At 50.9% G+C, this 18,239-nt stretch overlaps 1 protein-coding gene across 1 annotated transcript in view; it reads left to right on the forward strand.

The window, feature by feature from the left end:
• Galnt9 (polypeptide N-acetylgalactosaminyltransferase 9) overlaps positions 1-18,239 on the forward strand; it is a 70,932-nt gene that overhangs the window by 40,360 nt on the left and 12,333 nt on the right. Inside the window, 4 exon segments of the mRNA XM_059249376.1 lie at positions 1,442-1,608; positions 2,999-3,173; positions 6,515-6,712; positions 12,720-12,837. Of these exon segments, the coding sequence (XP_059105359.1) occupies positions 1,442-1,608; positions 2,999-3,173; positions 6,515-6,712; positions 12,720-12,837 (658 nt within the window).

Consider the following 18,239-nt stretch of genomic DNA (forward strand, 5'->3'; position numbering starts at 1 on the left):
GGATCTCGAGGTAGGAACTGATGCAGAGGCTGTGGAGGGGTGCTGCTTACTGGCTTGCTCTCCATGGTTTGCTCAGCCTGCCTTGTTATAGCACTCAGGACCACCAGCCCAGGAGTGGCACCACCTACAGTGACCTGGGTCCTCTCATATCAGTAATTAATCAAGACAATACCCCATAGCCTTGCCTACAGGCCAATCTTATGGAGATATTTTCCCAACTGTGGTTCATTCTTCTCAGATAACTCTAGCTTGTGTCAAGTTGACATAAAACTAAGCTGGCACACTCGGGTTGGCTAGAACTTGCAATGTAGCCAAGGATGACCTTGCATCCTGATCTTCCTGCTTCTACTCCCTTGGTTTTTGTCTTTCACACCTTTATGTATTTGTCAGCCATGTTTGTTGCTCTTCGAAGTATGGCTTTGACAACACCCTCGCCCCACTACAAGGCTCTCTGTCTCTGGTCCTGGATTCCAACCATAGAGCCCTGGTTCTCTCTGCTTTGTCCTTCCCTCAGCATGCCCAGAGGCATGAGGTTTCCCCCCTAAGTCTTTCACACTGTGCTCTTGTGGTGCCCCAGAACATTAGTTCCCAACAGCCAGGTGGCTCCTGCACACTCCCCTCAATTTAGCAGTCCTTGTTAAACATATGCACCCAGCTGTTCTGTGCTGAATGTTACTGTCTGCCTGGATGAACCTTGGATGACAAGAGCTGGTTGAACGAGACTCTCCAGTTATCTAGGGTTCAAATCCTGTTCCTCCTGCTCTGAGACCATGGACACTACTGGAACTACACTTAGGGGATAGTGTCAGGCCCGGGCAGCAAAGCTCCCTCCAATAGACCTCATGAGTTTCTATCCTCTCCCTACCCAGTGGTTCCTGGAGTGCCCAGCTAAGCCTCCTGTAGTAGGAAAGGCTGAAATGGATGGGCACAGGCTCAGCATGTGAGAAGCTGCAGCTTCCAAAAGGAAACTGTGTGGGAGTCCATAAAACCTTCCTAGTGAGATCTGAGCTTGCTTTACACAGCAGGGCTGCATTAGGGGATGGCTTGACCATGTGCATGGTTACCATGGGATGGTCTGCACTTGGCTGTGCTGGGGGGAGGTCTTTTGCTCCACCCCTTGGCGTTTCTTTAAAAGCCCTTTAGTAGAGACAGAAGGGGCCGTGGGTTTTGACCCAGGTCCTCCCGAGCTATCCTGTTTCTATCTATTCCTATCTACATATTTCTCACTTCTCCTTCCTCAAGAGTACCCTGGGGGAGAAAGAGGGAGCTGGTCTCCCTCAAAACCGGTTGGCTCTTTTCTCTGGAACTGTTTCTCGATTTCTACTGATTGCTATTCTTCTGCTGGCTGCAGGGTCTAGAACCTGCCAGGGTGGCCTCCCATAGGGACCACCCCAGTCCCCGCTGCCTGCTGCACCCCCTGATGACCTCCATGCCTCCACAGGTGCAGACAGATGACACACTCCGAAGACCTTCCCCAGATCTCTGTGGTCTTCATCTTCGTCAATGAGGCACTTTCCGTCATCCTGCGCTCTGTACACAGCGTGGTCAACCACACACCCTCCCAGCTCCTGAAGGAAGTCATCTTGGTGGATGATAATAGTGACAACGGTGAGTGGGTCGCGTGCCGCGAAGGGCAGCAATGTCGAGCGCACAGCTTTGCAGCGGTGGACCGGCTCTCGGGGTGTGTAGACTCCTGCGGCTGCCCCAGCCAAGGGCTTCTAACTAGGGTCTTGAAGCCATAGAGTTGACTTGCTAAGCTTTGAGGCAACAGCCTGGAGGTACGGCCAGGGAAAGCACCTTGCTGAGTATCCTCTTGTCCTCTGTTGGCAGCAACACATGGGGTTCCGGGCTGTAACCCTTTGCTCTTTGTGTTGTTGGGGTGCAGTTCCTTGTGCCTCTTCTTCTCAAGGCTACTACCAGTGGGCCAGCATTAGTTACTTACACCTGACAGAATCAACTTAAGGAAGGGTCTATTTTGGTTCACAGTTTGAGGGTATAGTCCATCATGATAGGGAAGGCATGGCCGAAGGAGCTTGAGGCAGCTGGTCACATCCACATTCAGAAAGCAGAGGAAAAAATGAATGCTGGTACTCAGCTCAGTTTCTCCTGTTTTATTTAGTCCAGGACTCCTGCCTGTGGGTGGTGCTGCCCACAGTTAGGATGGGCCTCCCACCTCAACTAACCCAATCTAGAAACTCCCTCATTTAGCCATTTTCATGTATGTGGTTCAATGATATTGAGGATATCCAGCCACCACCTCTACCTCAGAACTCTATGTGTGTGTGTGTGTGTGTGTGTGTGTGTGTGTGTGTGTGTGTGTGTGGTCTTTTGAGCCTCATCCTGAAGCCCAGAGTAGCTTGGGACTTATCACACAGCCTAAGCTGATCTCAGACTCACTGAGATCCTCCTGCCTCACCTGCTTGAGTTCTGGGATCACAGGCACGAGCCACCATGCATTGTCACAGAAACCAATTCTTTACCTGTCCCAGCTGCCGACAGCTTCCTCCTGTCCCTCTGTGGACTTGACACCCATAGGCATATTTCATGAAGACGGTCGAACCACATCCATCTGTAAGTGGCTGGTGTGTGTCACTTGGCACTATGTGACCGCCCCTCCATATTGCAGCAGTATCAGTGTCCTATCTCATTATGACCAAGCGGTTCCCTAGTGTGGAGGGACCTTGCTGGCTGCCCCCTCATCTGCACAGGGTCTTCATTCCCATTTGTAGCTCAGAGGCTGGTCCTGCTGCGTATACTGCCTCTATCACTGTGGTCTGAGGTGTTCTCGGTTCCCCCTTTGCTCCCTTTCCCACTGGAGTACCAGCTTCACAGGGCTGGGGTTTTGTCCTCTCATAGTCTGCCAGCATGTGGGATCTCACCTAATGTGGCCTCACAGTACCTTTTGAAACTCCAATTTGGGAGCAGGACTCACACGTCCCAGTCATGGTCTGGGCTCTTGCCAGCGTAGCATGCTAATACACGTCTCTTTCCCCTTCAGTGGAACTCAAGTTCAACCTGGACCAGTACGTTCACAAAAGGTACCCAGGCCTCGTGAAGGTTGTTCGCAACAGCCGTCGGGAAGGTCTGATCCGTGCCCGGCTGCAGGGCTGGAAGGTGGCCACGGCGCCCATCGTCGGCTTCTTTGATGCCCACGTGGAGTTCAACACTGGCTGGTAAGGGCTGAGGTTCATGAACACATGGATATCCTGTGGGGATTCAGAGCAGAGAGCACCTAAGGCTAGGTGGGGCTGTGGCTCTGGAGGTTTCCAGAGATGGTCTCTGCTGATAGGCCAAGCCATTAGGTGTAAGAGGGATTGATTGACCTTGTGGGAAATTCTACATCAAGAAATTCTAGGTACTACTTCCCATTCAGGGGATGGATCGGGCTCAAATGAGAAACCAAGGAGACCCTGTGACCAGGAGGTGAAGAAGCATCCCCATCCTGTGGTCACAGGCCAGCAGGTATGCAAGACATCTATTACAGGAGCGATCTATCTATCCCTACAGGATAGATTAGGATTCTGTGGTCCATGGAGGCAAGGACCTGTCCCTGCTTGCTTCTTAGACCAGAGAAGGCCTGTGTAAGCTCAAGACATCCACAAGGGCTGAGCACCTCCGAGTTTCTGTCCTGAGGTTTCTCATGTTTGTTCAGCAAAGGATACCTCGGAGGACAGTATCTTTTGCCTAGCAAGTGACTTCTATGGGGAAAGCCATGTCAGAGGCTTGGGGCCAGAGCTGGCTCCTTGTCCCATGCTGCCATGAAAGAGTTTGTCCCTCCTGCTGACCCTGGGCAGGAGCTGGGCAGAGGAGCAGGGAGCTTCCTGACTCGGCAAAGGCCTCCTCCAATGACCAGGGTCCCCAGCCATTACTCTCTGCAGGGTGTGCTGTACCTGGAGGGGTGACTGGCAGTGATCACCCGCGATCTTTGTTTCTCATATGGAGAAGGGGGCGTTAGAAACCCTGCTTGTGACTGTGCTCCGGGACTCAGTGTCTGTGTGCTTGTCAAGACTGCAGAGTGACACCTGCCGTCACATAGGCTCATGTCACATGAGCAACTGGGACCTTAAGCCACTTTAGGCCAAAGTGGTGTGGGAAGTGAGAGTGGGCACCATGGGGTGCAAAGGGAAGAGTGTCCTGGGATAGCACTGCCCTGGTGACACCATGACCAAAGCCCCTCACTGGCTGCTGGGGGTAGCTGGGTTTTGTCCTCTGCCAGCTCAGGCACCTGGATCAAGGTGCTTTGGGGCTGTATCCCTCTGAGGCTCTAGAGAGGGTCTTGCCTTCTCTCAGCTCCTGGTGGCCAGGTGTCCCTCAGCGTGTGGCTGCACACCTCCTCCTCTGCTGGCCTTCACATGGCCTCCTGTCCCTTGTTGGAACCCTGGTCACTGGCTCAGCCAGGAAGCCCCTGTACCGAACCTGTTGAGATAGCTTGGGTATCACAGTGGCTGTACAAGAGAAGCTGCATCCAAGCCACACCTGTCTGAGAGGCTAGGCAGGGTGAACCAGGAAATGTTGTACAACAGCCAGAAGCTCAGAGGCACGCTGAACTAATGAGTGGATAGTTGCACACAGTTGCGCACTGAGTCCCTTTGTAGCACTCAATCCAACCCCCAGGTTGACACCATGACCAACTTCTCAGTTTAAAAGAGTTGGTGGGTTGGTGAGATGGCTCGGAGGGTAGAGGCGCTTGCTGCCAAGCCTGGCTTTGATCCCTGGGACCCACATGGTAGACGGAGAGAATCAGTCTCTCTAAGCTGTCCTCCGGCCTCCACACATACACTATGGCATGCACATGTATGTGTATACACATAATAAATGGCATGCACGTAGGTGTGCACACACAATAAATAAAATGTAACTTGAATTTTTTTTAAAGAGGTGGAAGAAGTGATACAGAAACTCTGAGTTTTAGTCTCTCTCAAAAATGGGACAAAATGGACAACTGGGTGTTCCCTGGTGACCTGGCCCTGGGTGGGTCCTCACTGGGGACCGTGAGAGGCTCTGTGAATATCCTTCTGCAGGCTCAGGTTGCTGGTTGTGTTCAACAGGTGTTTGGCAGACCTGGCTTTCTTCTGTTCCTCATACTCCCATGCCTCCCTCCTCTGCCACTGCCACACGACGTCTTTCCCCATTATTCTGTCACCTCCTTGAATCCTATATCATCCATTATGTGTCATCATGCATCCTCCCACAAGAATCACCTCATCCTGTGGTGTGGGCTGTGCACTGCACAACAACTGACACTCTATCTACTGTCAGCTCCCTGAGGGATAGTGGGCACCTGAAAGAGCTGAATTTATCAGTCAGAGTGCAATGCTTAACCTGAATAACTCATTTTTATTCAATTGGAAACTCCATTATCTGCGAACAGCATCCTCTTAGCATGGCCTTTATTGCAGATCCTACCTGTTAGCAGACATGGCATTTGCAGTCTCTCTGGTATGCTTTGTTCATTCATTCATGGATGAGGAGGTGGGTCAATAGAGGCTCCCAGAGGGACAAGGCTAGGGGCTGGCCCCTCCCCATATTGCCTGATTCTTGATCCTTCCATCTCTAAAGCACAGACCCTCAGCCCACCACTCACTTCAATCTCAGATATTAGATGAACCCTAGTTTGGATGCAGCCCTCCAAATAGAACCTTGTCCTGTGGGAGACAATGTGACCCCAAAGGCCAGGTCTGTCCCTGCTACCTCTAAGATACTGCCCAGCTGATGTCACAGAGAGAAAGCCAGCTGTTTTGACCCTTTGTTTCTGCTTTTAGAGCCTCTCTTGCCCGTCTCTCCCATGGCATCCTGACCCCCTCCACCCATGCATACTGGGCATGTGCCCATGGCTGGTAAAGCTGCTCCGTCAGTGTAGACCTCCATCCCCCACACCCTGGCGTCCTCCCACTCAGTGCCCAGAGCACTCCACACTGGATATCATCTAGAACTGCAGAGCTCACCCCACTCACCACTTCCCGCTTCCCATAGTGCGTTTCACCTCCCACACATCCTCTACTCAGGCCTCACCATCCGCATTCCCCTTAACCACGGCTTGTTATGCAGGCTGTGCATTGCGTACAGTGTATGTAAGCACCGTGAGGCACAGATATTTTTTTTCTTCTGATGAATGCAATCTGTTACAGCAAGTGTAGCCCACAATAGGTCTTCAGTTAACTCTTACAAATGCATGTACCTACCACAGGTACAGGATAGAGGGGAGAGTAGGATTAGGCTAAGAAATCTCTCTGTACACCCCAGGGCCCTGGCTGACCCATGAAGAACATTCAGATGTCCCTGTGCCTAGCACTGACTAGTCAAGAAGGCCCAGGCTTTGATCAGGGCATCAGGGTCAGCCATTTCTAGGAGTCCAAGTCTGCTGTGACTGGGTCCTGTGCGCAGCAGGTGGGGGCCAACCAAGCTTAGATACCAGGCCCAGCTGAAGGGTCTGCACTCACGGCCAGTGGCGCTCCTTCCTTGGGTTGCTGAGGGTTCTGGGATGGCTCTTGTTCATGGCCATTGCCTTCCGCAGGGCCGAGCCTGCCCTTGCACGGATCCGGGAGGACCGCCGGCGCATCATCCTGCCAGCCATCGACAACATCAAGTACAGCACATTTGAGGTACAGCAGTACGCCAGCGCTGCCCATGGCTACAACTGGGGCCTGTGGTGCATGTACATCATCCCTCCGCAGGACTGGCTGGACCGTGGTGATGAGTCTGCACCCATCAGGTAAGCCAGGATCGGTGTGAGGGTGGGGAGGTGCCATCAGAGATGGCTCGGGACCAGGGGGAGGGTAATTTCCTTGAAGAGGCCCCAGCCTGGCCTCAGATGAAAAATGTGCCCCTTACAAGGAGCAGGGACTGCTAAGATAGAGCCGGGGGACAGGGCTGGCTCAGATCCAAGTCCAGAATGATGACCAGATTAGGTTGTGGCCTGATTGTATGAGGTTGGAAGAAGGAGAGGCAGACACAGAGAAGGAGAGAGAGACTAAAGACAGCACCGGGGTGGGGGTGGGGAATGTCAAAGACAGACAGAGAGGGGCCAAGTGAGCAACAGAGACCGAGACAAACAGACAAGGCAAACGGAGAGACAGTGAAGAGACAAAAAGACTGAGAGATAAAGGCTAAAGGTCAGAGATGTATAAACAAAGACAGAACATAGAGAGAGACTAAGAGGGAGACAGAGAGGCAGACAGGAAAGAGACTGAGAGATGACAGAGAAAGGCAGAGAGCAGAGGAGGCAGCCATGGGGAAGCCCTGAGCATGGTCTGAGAGGGCAGCCCTTGGCTATGGATTGTGTTCAGTAAGGACAGTAGTCTGGCCTCACATTGCCCTGTGGAACAGTTTACTGTTAGTTTGCTTTGGTTCCTTAGACTCGAGGAGAGGAGGTTTAAACATTTTAAAAATACACGATGCCAGCATTTCATGAGATCCAGGAGCCTCATTCATTCAGAAGAATTATGGGCTTTGCCCAGCAGGGGCCGTGGGAGCCTGTTTGTGGGAGACCCTGCCACTATATGTCATCCTGCTGGATTTTGATGTCATCCCACTTAATCGATCTTCTTTCACCTGACTGTGTGGTCACTCCCGTGTCTCTGCAGTTTCCGGGTGTCCCCAGAACACCCCCTCCCACCACACCCTCTGATGAGCCCCTGGGGGACTCTGTTACCTTCACATCTGGCAGCTTGCTCCACTCTCTCCTGGGGACCCACCTGGGTTTCAGAACTGTCTTTGGAATGAGTGAACATCCCCAGGGTGATGTTGCTCACCTTACCCTATCTCCCCCCAGGGCAGTGGGTCTTGGTGGAACTACCTCCTTGCCTTCTGATGAAAATGTTGCATTCCAGCTACAATGCTGTGAGTGGCTTCAGTCCCTTGGACCCGTCTCTCCTGTAGGAGGGGTCTCCTGGGGACCTTCCGGGCCGGTGCACAGCTTGACCCTACAGACTGTAGAACTAGGTGATTGAAGTGCCTTGCTCATCGCCTCTCCCTTGGTAGAGAGCTATTGGCGGTAAAATCCAGATGAAATCATTTGGCACAGAGCAGGGAGGGAAAAAAAAATCATCCCAGAGGAAATGGTTTCACAATGCTAAGACTGAGGAGCTTCCAAAGTTGGCAAAGCGCCATCTCCCCACACCTCCTAGCTCCACATGGTTGTTTCCTTAGAGATGGACTGGGAGTCTTGCAGTTGGGCCGGCCTACAGTGATTTACTGAGCAGGGACTTGGGCTCTGGGCTTTGCAGCAAGGCCAGATCACAGAGCTTCCCTGAGCACAAGGCTCACAGATGGGTCCCAAGGGGCTCATTGAAGCAGAGAGTGACAGTCTGAAGGTTATTTTTCTTCATTTGAGATTCATTTCATGATCCCAATTAGCAGCAAGATAAATGCTTTGCGTGTGACATTTTAGAAATCAGTGGAAGTCGGAGGCCCGACGGGAGGCATCTTCTACAGTTTATGGCAGGCTCCGGATACCGGAGAGACAGTGAGGAACAAGCTTGCTGGCCTGATTGAGTCTGGTGGGATGGCGGTTCCCAAACACGTTTATTAGAATCACCCATTAACCTTGCTGCCAGAAACCAGCTAACTGACGGTGCTGATTAACAGACACCACATAAAAGAGATGGTCACCTGGCTAACCGCTGGAAAGATGCTGGATGGAAACCCCAGTTGAAAAGACGCAAGTTGAAACCTTGCAGAGACACCGCTATGGACGCAAGAGGATGGCTGAAATGAAGATCGATAGTACTTTTTTTAAGTGGGTGGAGCACACAGAAGCTCATGCCGGGCTAGTGGAAGCCACTTTGGAGAACTAGCATGCAAGAACTTCCTGTATAATCTGGACGTTCTATTCCTGGCAGGTTTTTCAAAATGAGTGAAAACACAGTCCTTAAAAAGGCTCCCATACAAGTGCTTGCAATGGCAATTTTTAGAATAACAGACTCAGTGTAGAAACAAGCCAAATGCTTTGATCAGGTGAGTCCTATCTGATATCGCCTCCCTCACCCTGGAGGACCAGGCGTCACAGGGGAGAAGATCCTGACGGACATAATAACCTCCCTCACGGATTTGCCCTTGGTGGTAGTTTGATACGTCTGCTGTGCGTCACTGTCTTGGTATTATTGTTCAGGGAGAATCCACTCGGGCCTTATGTCTCTAAACTCTGGAGTACCAGGAGCAACAAGGGTGGGGATTTCATCATTGCCTCCCTCCCTCCCTCCGACACATGAGGAGAGACAGGAGAATGCAGTTCTACATCAGCTCCCTCACTCTGGAACATGAGGAAGTGCGGGGGAGAACCCTGCCAGGTGTCACTTCCCTCACAGTTTTGGATGAGGAGGAGCAACAGGGGGGGATCCCTGTCAAACATCACCTCCCTCACGGAGTGTGAGAGAGGGTGGGGTATCACCCCCTCACGGTGTTGGATCAGGAGCAGCAGGAGGGAGAACCCTGTTGGTTGTAACCTCCCTCACTCTATAATATCTGGGATGACGGTGAATCCTGACTCACATCACCCTTCTTACTTGGAGGATCAGGAATCTAAGACAGACCCCGATCAGACAGTACCTACTTTGTGTTAGCAGGAACCAAGGGCAAAATCCCTGTCGAGCATGGCTTCTCTCACAGCTGAGGACCTGACTGATTATTGCTCCTCATCAAGATTACTTCCTCTCACGCAAGAAGATCTATGCTGATTTCTCAAAAGTGTGACCAGCAAAAGAGTGGAATCTGCCTGTGGATGGAGACATGCCATTATCTCCTTGATTAAACCAGCTGGGCCAATCAATGACCTAGCTAAAGGGACCACCCTTCAGGAAGGCAGATTCACCTAACACCATCCTAAAAAGATGGGGGGAATAATTAACCCTTTAATGAGATAATGTGCTTTTCCTTCCTGGAAACCCTGTCCCTGGTGCAGTTATAACAGAGCTCATGAGGTTTTGTTAGGTCCCCCACCACCCACCACCTTTCGGAGCAGGGACTCAGAAAGGCCTAACTTTTTTTTTCTCTTTCTTTCGGATACTGGCCTAAGCCTAGGTGTGCTCTCCCTAACACTTTGGGCTTTTTAGCTCTTCCTCTGAAGCCCTCCTTCCCACTATGTGGCTGCTTCTCTGCCATGCTGGCTTAACTCAAATGGCAAAATGGCATGGTTCCTCCCCCCCCATCCCCTTACTTTAAGACAGGGTCTCACTCTGCAGCTTTGGATGGCCTGGAACTTGACGTATAGACCAGGCAGGCTGGCCTCGTAGTCACAGAGATCCACCTGTTTCTACTTCCCCAGTGCTGGGATTAAGGGTCTTATCTGCCCTTAACAAAATAATCTTTAAGCTTAAAAAAAAAAAAAAACAAAAACCAAAACTGACCAGCTCCTAATTAGAAAGCCCTCTCTCTACACAGTCACACATCATTGTATCCGTCCTGTATAGCCTTCTGTGAAGAGCCGAAGATCACTTAGCAGATTGGGAACGAGAAATAACAGAACTTTCCCAGTTTTGAACACTGGTTCTGAACTGACTGCTCATGACCTCCACTCAGAGGCACAGATCTGCAGGTCGGGTGCCATGGAATACTGCTTCTGACCCATCATCCCCCACTGGCTCCAGTGGGTCTGCAGAATCTCCTCTGCCGTTTCCAAAAATGTGACTGGAATAGAATATTGGAGTCAAGTTTTACACAAATAATAAAACTCCCAGAAGTGAAAGAGAGAGACATGAAAGAGAGATGTGTGGAAAGGTGAGGGAGCCTGTGAACCAGGGCCCAAATGTGACCACAGTTTCTTTCTGGCCATTCCTTGACATGGCCTGACTTTTGGTGGCCTGATATACTCCTGTAAAGCCCAAATAATAATATTACATGCTGTGCACAAACCACTCTTTATTTTCCAGTCAGCCACAGAGACCCACTTTTTATGGTACAACAGAAATACCCAGGGCCTCCTGAAGTCCCAGAAGATGGGGTTAGAGGCAAGCGATCTGGTTGGGACAAACAGATCCCCAGGCCAGGACCCTTGGGGACCTGTTGCTGTGTCTTACTGTCCTCTGAATGCTGCAGAAGTGGGGGTCATCCTTATAATGACCAGGACACATATCCTAATCTGAGAAGACCTCATTTGAGGTATCGCTTGGTTCTTCTCTTCCGTCACCACAGCAAGAATTTCTCATGCAAATAAAGTCAGTGTGCCTGACGCCTGTACTGTTGCCTTGTGAGTTTACGTTTACTTCGGAGCCAAGCAATAGTAAAAAGTCATTACTGGGTATAATTCCCCAGTGGTGGGGAATTTGGCACCTCTCTCCATTGGAAATCACCCTGGGATTGTTATTGTTAAGAGGAGAGATGTACCTGTTGTACACTGGGATCATATCTTAACCAATTGAGTTCTTGCTATTAAAAATCAGAAGTGCTATTAAAATTTTGTTACTGTTAGCTTTGTGAAAAAAATGTATCTTTGCACAAATAAAAAGACAACTGCTTTTTAATACCACTGTGTTCTCAGATGATGTTTACTACTGCCTTTCCAGTCAATGAGAACAGAATGCTTCAGTTAAATTTGATGCAAACCAATATCTCTTCATTCTTTTTATTGGAAAGATTTGGGCCTGCGGAAGGCTGGGGACCAGGAGCCCTGAGCAGCCTCCACTGGCTTCAGCATCAGGAGCTGTGACAAGTCCCTCAGAGTGCCCTGGTCTGGGAGAGACTAAGCTCTGGATGCTGAGGGATGCCTTTGTTCTCAGGCATGTGGCTCACAGTCCACGAGTGTCTTTTGGTCTGTACATAGGCACTGCCTTTTCTTCATTTTTTCCAGTCTTTTTCAGTCTGCCTGGCAGGCTTAGCCCACTCCACTCTGTGCCAGTCCATCCACACTTGCAAAGTGTCATGAAGATGGTGGCCACTCGCTCTCCACCCCTCCCTGATCCTTTATCGATCTTTGCCTTTCCATGCTACCACTTCCCAGGTGTAGGTGCATCGATGGACTTATTCGTTTTGTTTTTGCTTTTTGTTTTTAGAGACAGGGTTTCACTGTGTAGCCCTGGCTGTCCTGGAACTGGCTGTGTAGACCAGACTGGCCTTGAACTCAGAGATCCACCTGCTTCTGCCTCCCAAGTGCTGCTGGGATTAAAGGCATGTGCGACCACTGCCTGGCTGACATGGATGGATTTTTGGTAACTAGGTAATTACCATATCCATTCATGATTTCAACAAAATGCCAAAAAGCTTTTTGCTACCATTTTTAAGTGTGTGGGTTTAAGTTGAAATATTACATGACAGTTGGCAGTTTGTTGACTACAGCTGCATGGCTGTGTACTCTGTAATGTCAGAGCGTGTCACTCAGACTGATGTCAGTAAAGGTTCATGGAGCTTTTCATAGTGTACAACTTACATGACTACCTCACATATCCCTGATCTTTATACACCAACAAGACAAGACACTGGAGGAGGAAGACTAGGGAGGGACATGTGGAAAACAGTGTCCAAGACGCTGTCATCTGTTGGAGTCACACAACCAAAGCCAAGTTCTTGGACTCTGGTCTGTACTGTTCTGCCAGGGCCTAAGGCATACAAGGACAGGTCCACGGCATCTGGAGAAATGGCTTCTCACTGTACCCAGGACACACTGATGTCTGTGAGAACAAGCAGCATGGGGATGTGAAGGGGCAGATTTGGCTGTGGTCTCACAGGCAGATGGGGGCTCTGGGCCACACCATGGTGATACCCCTCACTCAGTATCTCTCCTTCCCCAGGACACCCGCCATGATTGGCTGCTCATTTGTGGTGGACCGGGAGTACTTCGGGGACATTGGCCTGCTGGACCCAGGCATGGAGGTGTACGGTGCAGAGAACATTGAATTGGGAATGCGGGTGAGTAGGCGCAGGGCTGGCATGCTCTGGGGAGTGGAGGTGGGTCTGAGGCCCTAAGCTGCTTGGAAGATTTTGTTAGCCCAGCTAAGCTGAAGGCCCAGTGGGAGTCCTTGCCAGCGCTTTTAAAAGTGAAGAGCTGCCTGTGAGCCGATCAAAGCAGATGGAGCTCATGTGTCTGTTAATGCTCCAAACTGTCATTTCCTGTGTGATGCACACTGGCTCGTGGGGTTGCCTGGGAAAGTCTCATCCTTAGAGCAGGGGGCCCAGGTGGACACAGTGGGGAAAATGTTAGATACAGCTCAACACACCTACCGCCTCAGTTAGAGGGGGAAGGCAGAGCATCCACAGAAGGTGCCAGTTCCTCTGTGGGGGGAGCGTGGGAACGGCCTGAAGTGGAGGTGACCGGCTGAACTGGGCACAGGGGCCTTGCTGCAGAGCACGGATCTTGACCTCAAGCAGAGAGGTTGTGGAGTGGAGATTAAGCAGCCACGGGCCCTTGTGCAATCCCTGTGAGTCAGATGTGGGCACAGCCCTTACCCTGGGCCTTTGCCTCCGTATCCCTAGGGCACTTGGAACCATTAGCAACAGACACGCTGAACGCCTTGTAGCTGGATTTTACGGCTACAGAGGGAGCGGGAGAGGATGGCCGGCCTTCCCACATCCTGCCTTCTAGAGAAGGAAATGACTAGAGAAAAGAAAGAGTGTCCCTCAGAGGGGAAGACAGAGTAGGAAATGATGCAGGGAGGCGGTGGGGGCACTACCCACAATGAAGACGTTTAGGGAATCACTCCAGTGAGCCACAGGATCCTGGACAGCGAGGCAGGATGTGGCAGGCAAGGACTGGCCAGCGCAAGGCTCTGAGGCAGCATGGGTACTCCCAAGGTTTGTGTGGCCTTACCTCCGAGATGGGACGGTACACACCCAGTCCATGAAGTGGGACATGGAGCACTCCAAGGCTCCTGATATCTTCTCCCAGGATCCCTCTGACTTGCGGGATGGAAGAGGATAGACAGAGAGGACATAGCTGAGAGAAGAAATGAGAAGGAGATGGAGGTGGTGGGCAGAGGAGGGAGCGGTGAAAAGTGGCTTCCCTGCCTTATTGCTCTTGTGCATCTAGAAGGACAGAGGGCCAGGCAGTGGTGGCGCATGCCTTTAATCCCAGCACTTGGGAGGCAGAGGCAGGCAGATCTCTGTGAGTTCAAGGTCAGCCTGGTCTACAGAATGAGTTCCAGGAAAGGCACAAAGCTACACAGAGAAACCCTGTCTCGAAAAAAACAAAACCAACCAACCAAACAAACAAACAAACAAAAACAAATGGGTTGGGGATTTAGTTCAGTGGTAGAGCGCTTGCCTAGCAACGCAAGGCCCTGGGTTCTATCCTCAGCTTAAAAAAAAAAAAAAATAGAAGGACAGAGGTGTCTCAGAGGTGTTGGGGCTGACTGCGGGTGCATCCCACAGATCCTGAAGTCCCTTCTAAGCTCAGCATCCATGCAGTCCTGTTACTCTGAGAAAGACCTCACTGCAGCCTAAGGCCAAGCCAGAAGGGCCTGGGACTCAGCCTTATCCCAAGCTTCAGTTCCGAGTGTTTTGTAGAGAAAACGGTTGTCCAATGCTTTGTTTATCCTGAAGAAAAAAAAAAAAAAATCAGGTTGGATTTGGAGACTGGCGGTCAGGGTTCTGCTTATGCTGGCAAGGCTCGGGGCAGGCAGAGGCTGTGTGTGGCAGGCCTATGCTAGGCTCTTGGCCTCCCGGAGGACAAAGAAAACTTGAGGTCGATTAGAATTTAGCAGAAAAAAAACAGTGACAGGTAAGTGGTGAACTTCACAGCTGTTGGAGAATGGAGAAGACAAGCAGGCGTGGAAGTCAAGGTCAGCCATACGGTGGCAGGCAGCCCGGCTGTGGGAATGGAAACTTTAGAAAGTGTTCAGGGAAGCCCAGAGCCTGCATTAGGCAGTTGAAATGCATAGTTAGACTCTGAGCAGCATCCCAGATAAAAAGAAGAAAGGGAATCGATGAATCTTTCCGAGTCAGAATGTACCAAGGTGGATGGACCCAGGAGAATCCCAGGCTCATAGGGACTGCACTAAGGGGCTGAAATTCTGGGAAGGAATGTCCTTTTCATTGAGAAATCTCTCTGCACACTTAGAGAGGAAGGAGTCTTTACCAAAGCGACAGGCCAACAGGGCTGTCGGCCAAACACGAGCTGGCTGCTAATAGAAGACTTTACTTAGTAAAACTTAGGCTCATGCATTTTACAGACGCTGTCATCCTTAAATCTCTTTTAGGTCCTGGCCCCAGGTCACACTTGGAACAATTTGAACAGAGACAGGAAAGAGACTGCAAGTCTGGCCACTCGGGCAGATGGAGATTCTGATAGCAATGATATTGCCAGAATAATTTCTTAAGTGCGCCAGTGTTGTCCTTTTCAAATAATTGTTACCTAGGTTCATCTTGCCCGCCTGGCAGATTTATGCTTTTCTCAAGAAGAGAACTGGGGACTTTCTGGCAGGCCAGGAATGAACACGGGTTGTGGCTCAGCACTGCCCCCTTGAGCATGTCAGAGGCACGTTCTTTGGGCATGAGTTAGTGAACATTTACATCCTAGTGTTGTAAATTTGGTTATCTCTAACAAGCCTGGTTAGCATACTACTTATCTTTGGGGCATTTGGGGGTCAGCACTCCCTTAACTAAATTCTACTTTCTGTAATTTTATGTCTCCTAAACAAATCTATTAACAAATACTTTATAACAGCAATTTTGTTGCTTTGAGTTTTCTTCTACATCAGGAAAAGTACGTGATCTTAAAGTGAATCCACTTTCCTAGGGGTGGTCCTGACCTGCCCCGCAGGATTAACCGTTAAGGGACAAGACAAGGGCGTGGCTCCACCCAGAGATAGATCTGATTCTTTGCAGAGACCTGCACATAGAATTCAAGAGGGGGCAGTCACTGGTGCGTACGCCACATGCCCCTCATGTGTACGGTACACAAGTGAGCCTAACGTATATGTTCTATTTTTATTTATGACTGCATTTATGGCAGCTTTCATTGAAACAGACAGTTTCAGCCAAATAAAATAAATCATAGAAGAAGGGAGAAAGGGTAAGGGCAGAGAAGGGAAGGGATGGGCTAACACAGCATCCTTACAAAACCCTGTGGAGCTGGGCAGGAAGAAGGCCAGCATTCCTCTGAGCCAGGCCACTGCCAAGAAGCTCTGCTTCCCTGCCCCACCCTAAGGCTGAGCCCCAGATCCTCTGTTTTCATTGTTAAAGATTGGAGTCTGAATTCCAAAGGCCCCTGCGGGGATAAACTCTACTTATCCAGGGAACCCCCAAACCAGGAACCTACTGGACAGGTTTCTCCAGCTCTGGCCTATGAAGAGGAAACAAAGTGACCTGTTTCCCCGCTCCCACCCCACTCCCACCTCTCCACCCTACCCCCCTCCCCTACCCCCACCCCCACCAAGGACCCAGTTTGATCCCTCTGGCACCTGTGTGGCTCCAGGTCCCTTTAACTGTGGGGGCAGCCCCTTGCTGAGGTACTTTTTCTTAGAGAACCCACAGGAATCTCTGGTCTTCCCAAATGTGAACGTATGTATGATGGGTCATCCAAGAGCCCTCCCTGTGGTGTGGTTCCAGAAATTTCCAGAGAACCGGCATCTCTGCAGTCAGTAGCAGTCATAGAAACTGTTTTGCCTAGATCAGTATCGATCTGTCTGACCCTTCTGGCTATGCTCCTGTTATATGGGTGGACAAAGGGGGCACCCTGGAATTTGGGCAGCTGCAGTCCGTCACCATCCCTACTCATAGTGCCTGGGTGATCTGGAAACAAACAAGGAGTCAGGTCCAATCCAAGCTAGAGAGAACAGAAGACAGGTGTGCGCGTGCGTTCGGCCATGGTAACAAGCCATCACGGCTGGCTGGCACTTTACAGGGTGCCTGTGGCTTAGACTGGAAGGGGACAGGTGGCGCAGGGGTGGTTAAGAGGGGACAGAGTGGCTCTTGGGAACTGCCTGTGGGGTGAGGGGCATGGTCTTCTACATTTCTTCATTCTTTAAGCAGGTGGATGTAGAGTGGCTTTCTCAGGAGAGAAAGCTGTTACTGGGGACTTGGAAATAAAGACAAAGGCAGTCAGGAGCAAGCAGGGGGGTGACCAGGTCTGGAACCCATCTCCATGATGACTCAGGAGAGCTGGCTTTGTTTGCCATCTTCAGTGAGGGCAGCTGCCATGCCCAGGCCTTGGGGTCTTGGTGGACTCACATGCTGTGTCCCAGGACTCTGCACAGACCTCCAGTCTTAGTCATCTCTTCTCATTGCTGTGACCGAATACCAAATAAAAACAACTTACAGGAAGAAGGGAAGAAAGGTTTATTTTGGCCTGTGGCTTGAAAGTGCAGCCTATCACGGCAGGGAAATCACAGCACCAGGAGTGTGGGGCGGCTGATCCCATGTGTCCATCCATGGTCTGGAAGTGGAGAGAGAGATGGACGCTTGGTGCTCAGTCACTTTCTCTTCTATTCAGCCTGGGCCCTCAGCCGATGGGATGGTGCTGCCCACATTCAAGGTGGGTTGTCCCTCCTCAGTTAACCTAGTCCAGAAACTTCCTCACAGACAGGCCCAGAGGTTTTTGGGGTTTTTGTTGTTGTTGTTGTTGTTGTTGTTGTTGTTGTTGTGTGTGTGTGTGTGGTGATTCTGTCTTATCGAGTTGACAATCTAGATTAACCATCACACACACACACACACACACACACACACACACACACACACACACACACGTCCCAGAGCCTACCCCACTGGATGACTGATGCCTCCGCCTGTCCAGGACCCATGCCCCCACCCACTGTGAGAACTCGGATGTGGCCATGGTGTCTCCGAGGACCTATTGTCCTGTCACGGCTAATGTATTCATGGGCTCTGGTGTGGTTGACCACTGAGGCTGAGAGCCATGCCGGGGAGATACATAACACCTCATAATTGAAATGCTTGTCTACCCTTAAACTGCAGGACCGAATTGCTCTGGACTCTCCAGATGGAGGCTCGTTGCCCTGGGCCTTAACTACCAGCAGCCCGATCACTTAGCAGCTTCTGTGATCCTCGGCTTCTGGCCGAGGTATCTAGTGGCAGCAGACTGCTGCAGAGCAGCTGAAAGTGTCACCTTCTGGTGATACAGCTCCCAAGAAAGCCTTGGGGCCGGGGCCCTTTGGCCTAGAGGGACAGGAGTCACAGCTCTCAGGCTTTGGGTGTCAGGATCTTTAGCTCTTAAGGCTTACAGCTCTCTGCAATTCTTCCAGCAACTGGGGCCCATGCTTCTCGTCTATGGCTCTCTTTTTTTCTTCCTTTTTCCAGTGTCAACTCCACCTGCTCTCACTTGCCTACTACCTCTGCTCCCCTCTGTCGTTTCTGTC

Source organism: Peromyscus eremicus, chromosome 23, assembly GCF_949786415.1.
Source record: "Peromyscus eremicus chromosome 23, PerEre_H2_v1, whole genome shotgun sequence".
NCBI classification, from domain to species: domain Eukaryota; kingdom Metazoa; phylum Chordata; class Mammalia; order Rodentia; family Cricetidae; genus Peromyscus; species Peromyscus eremicus.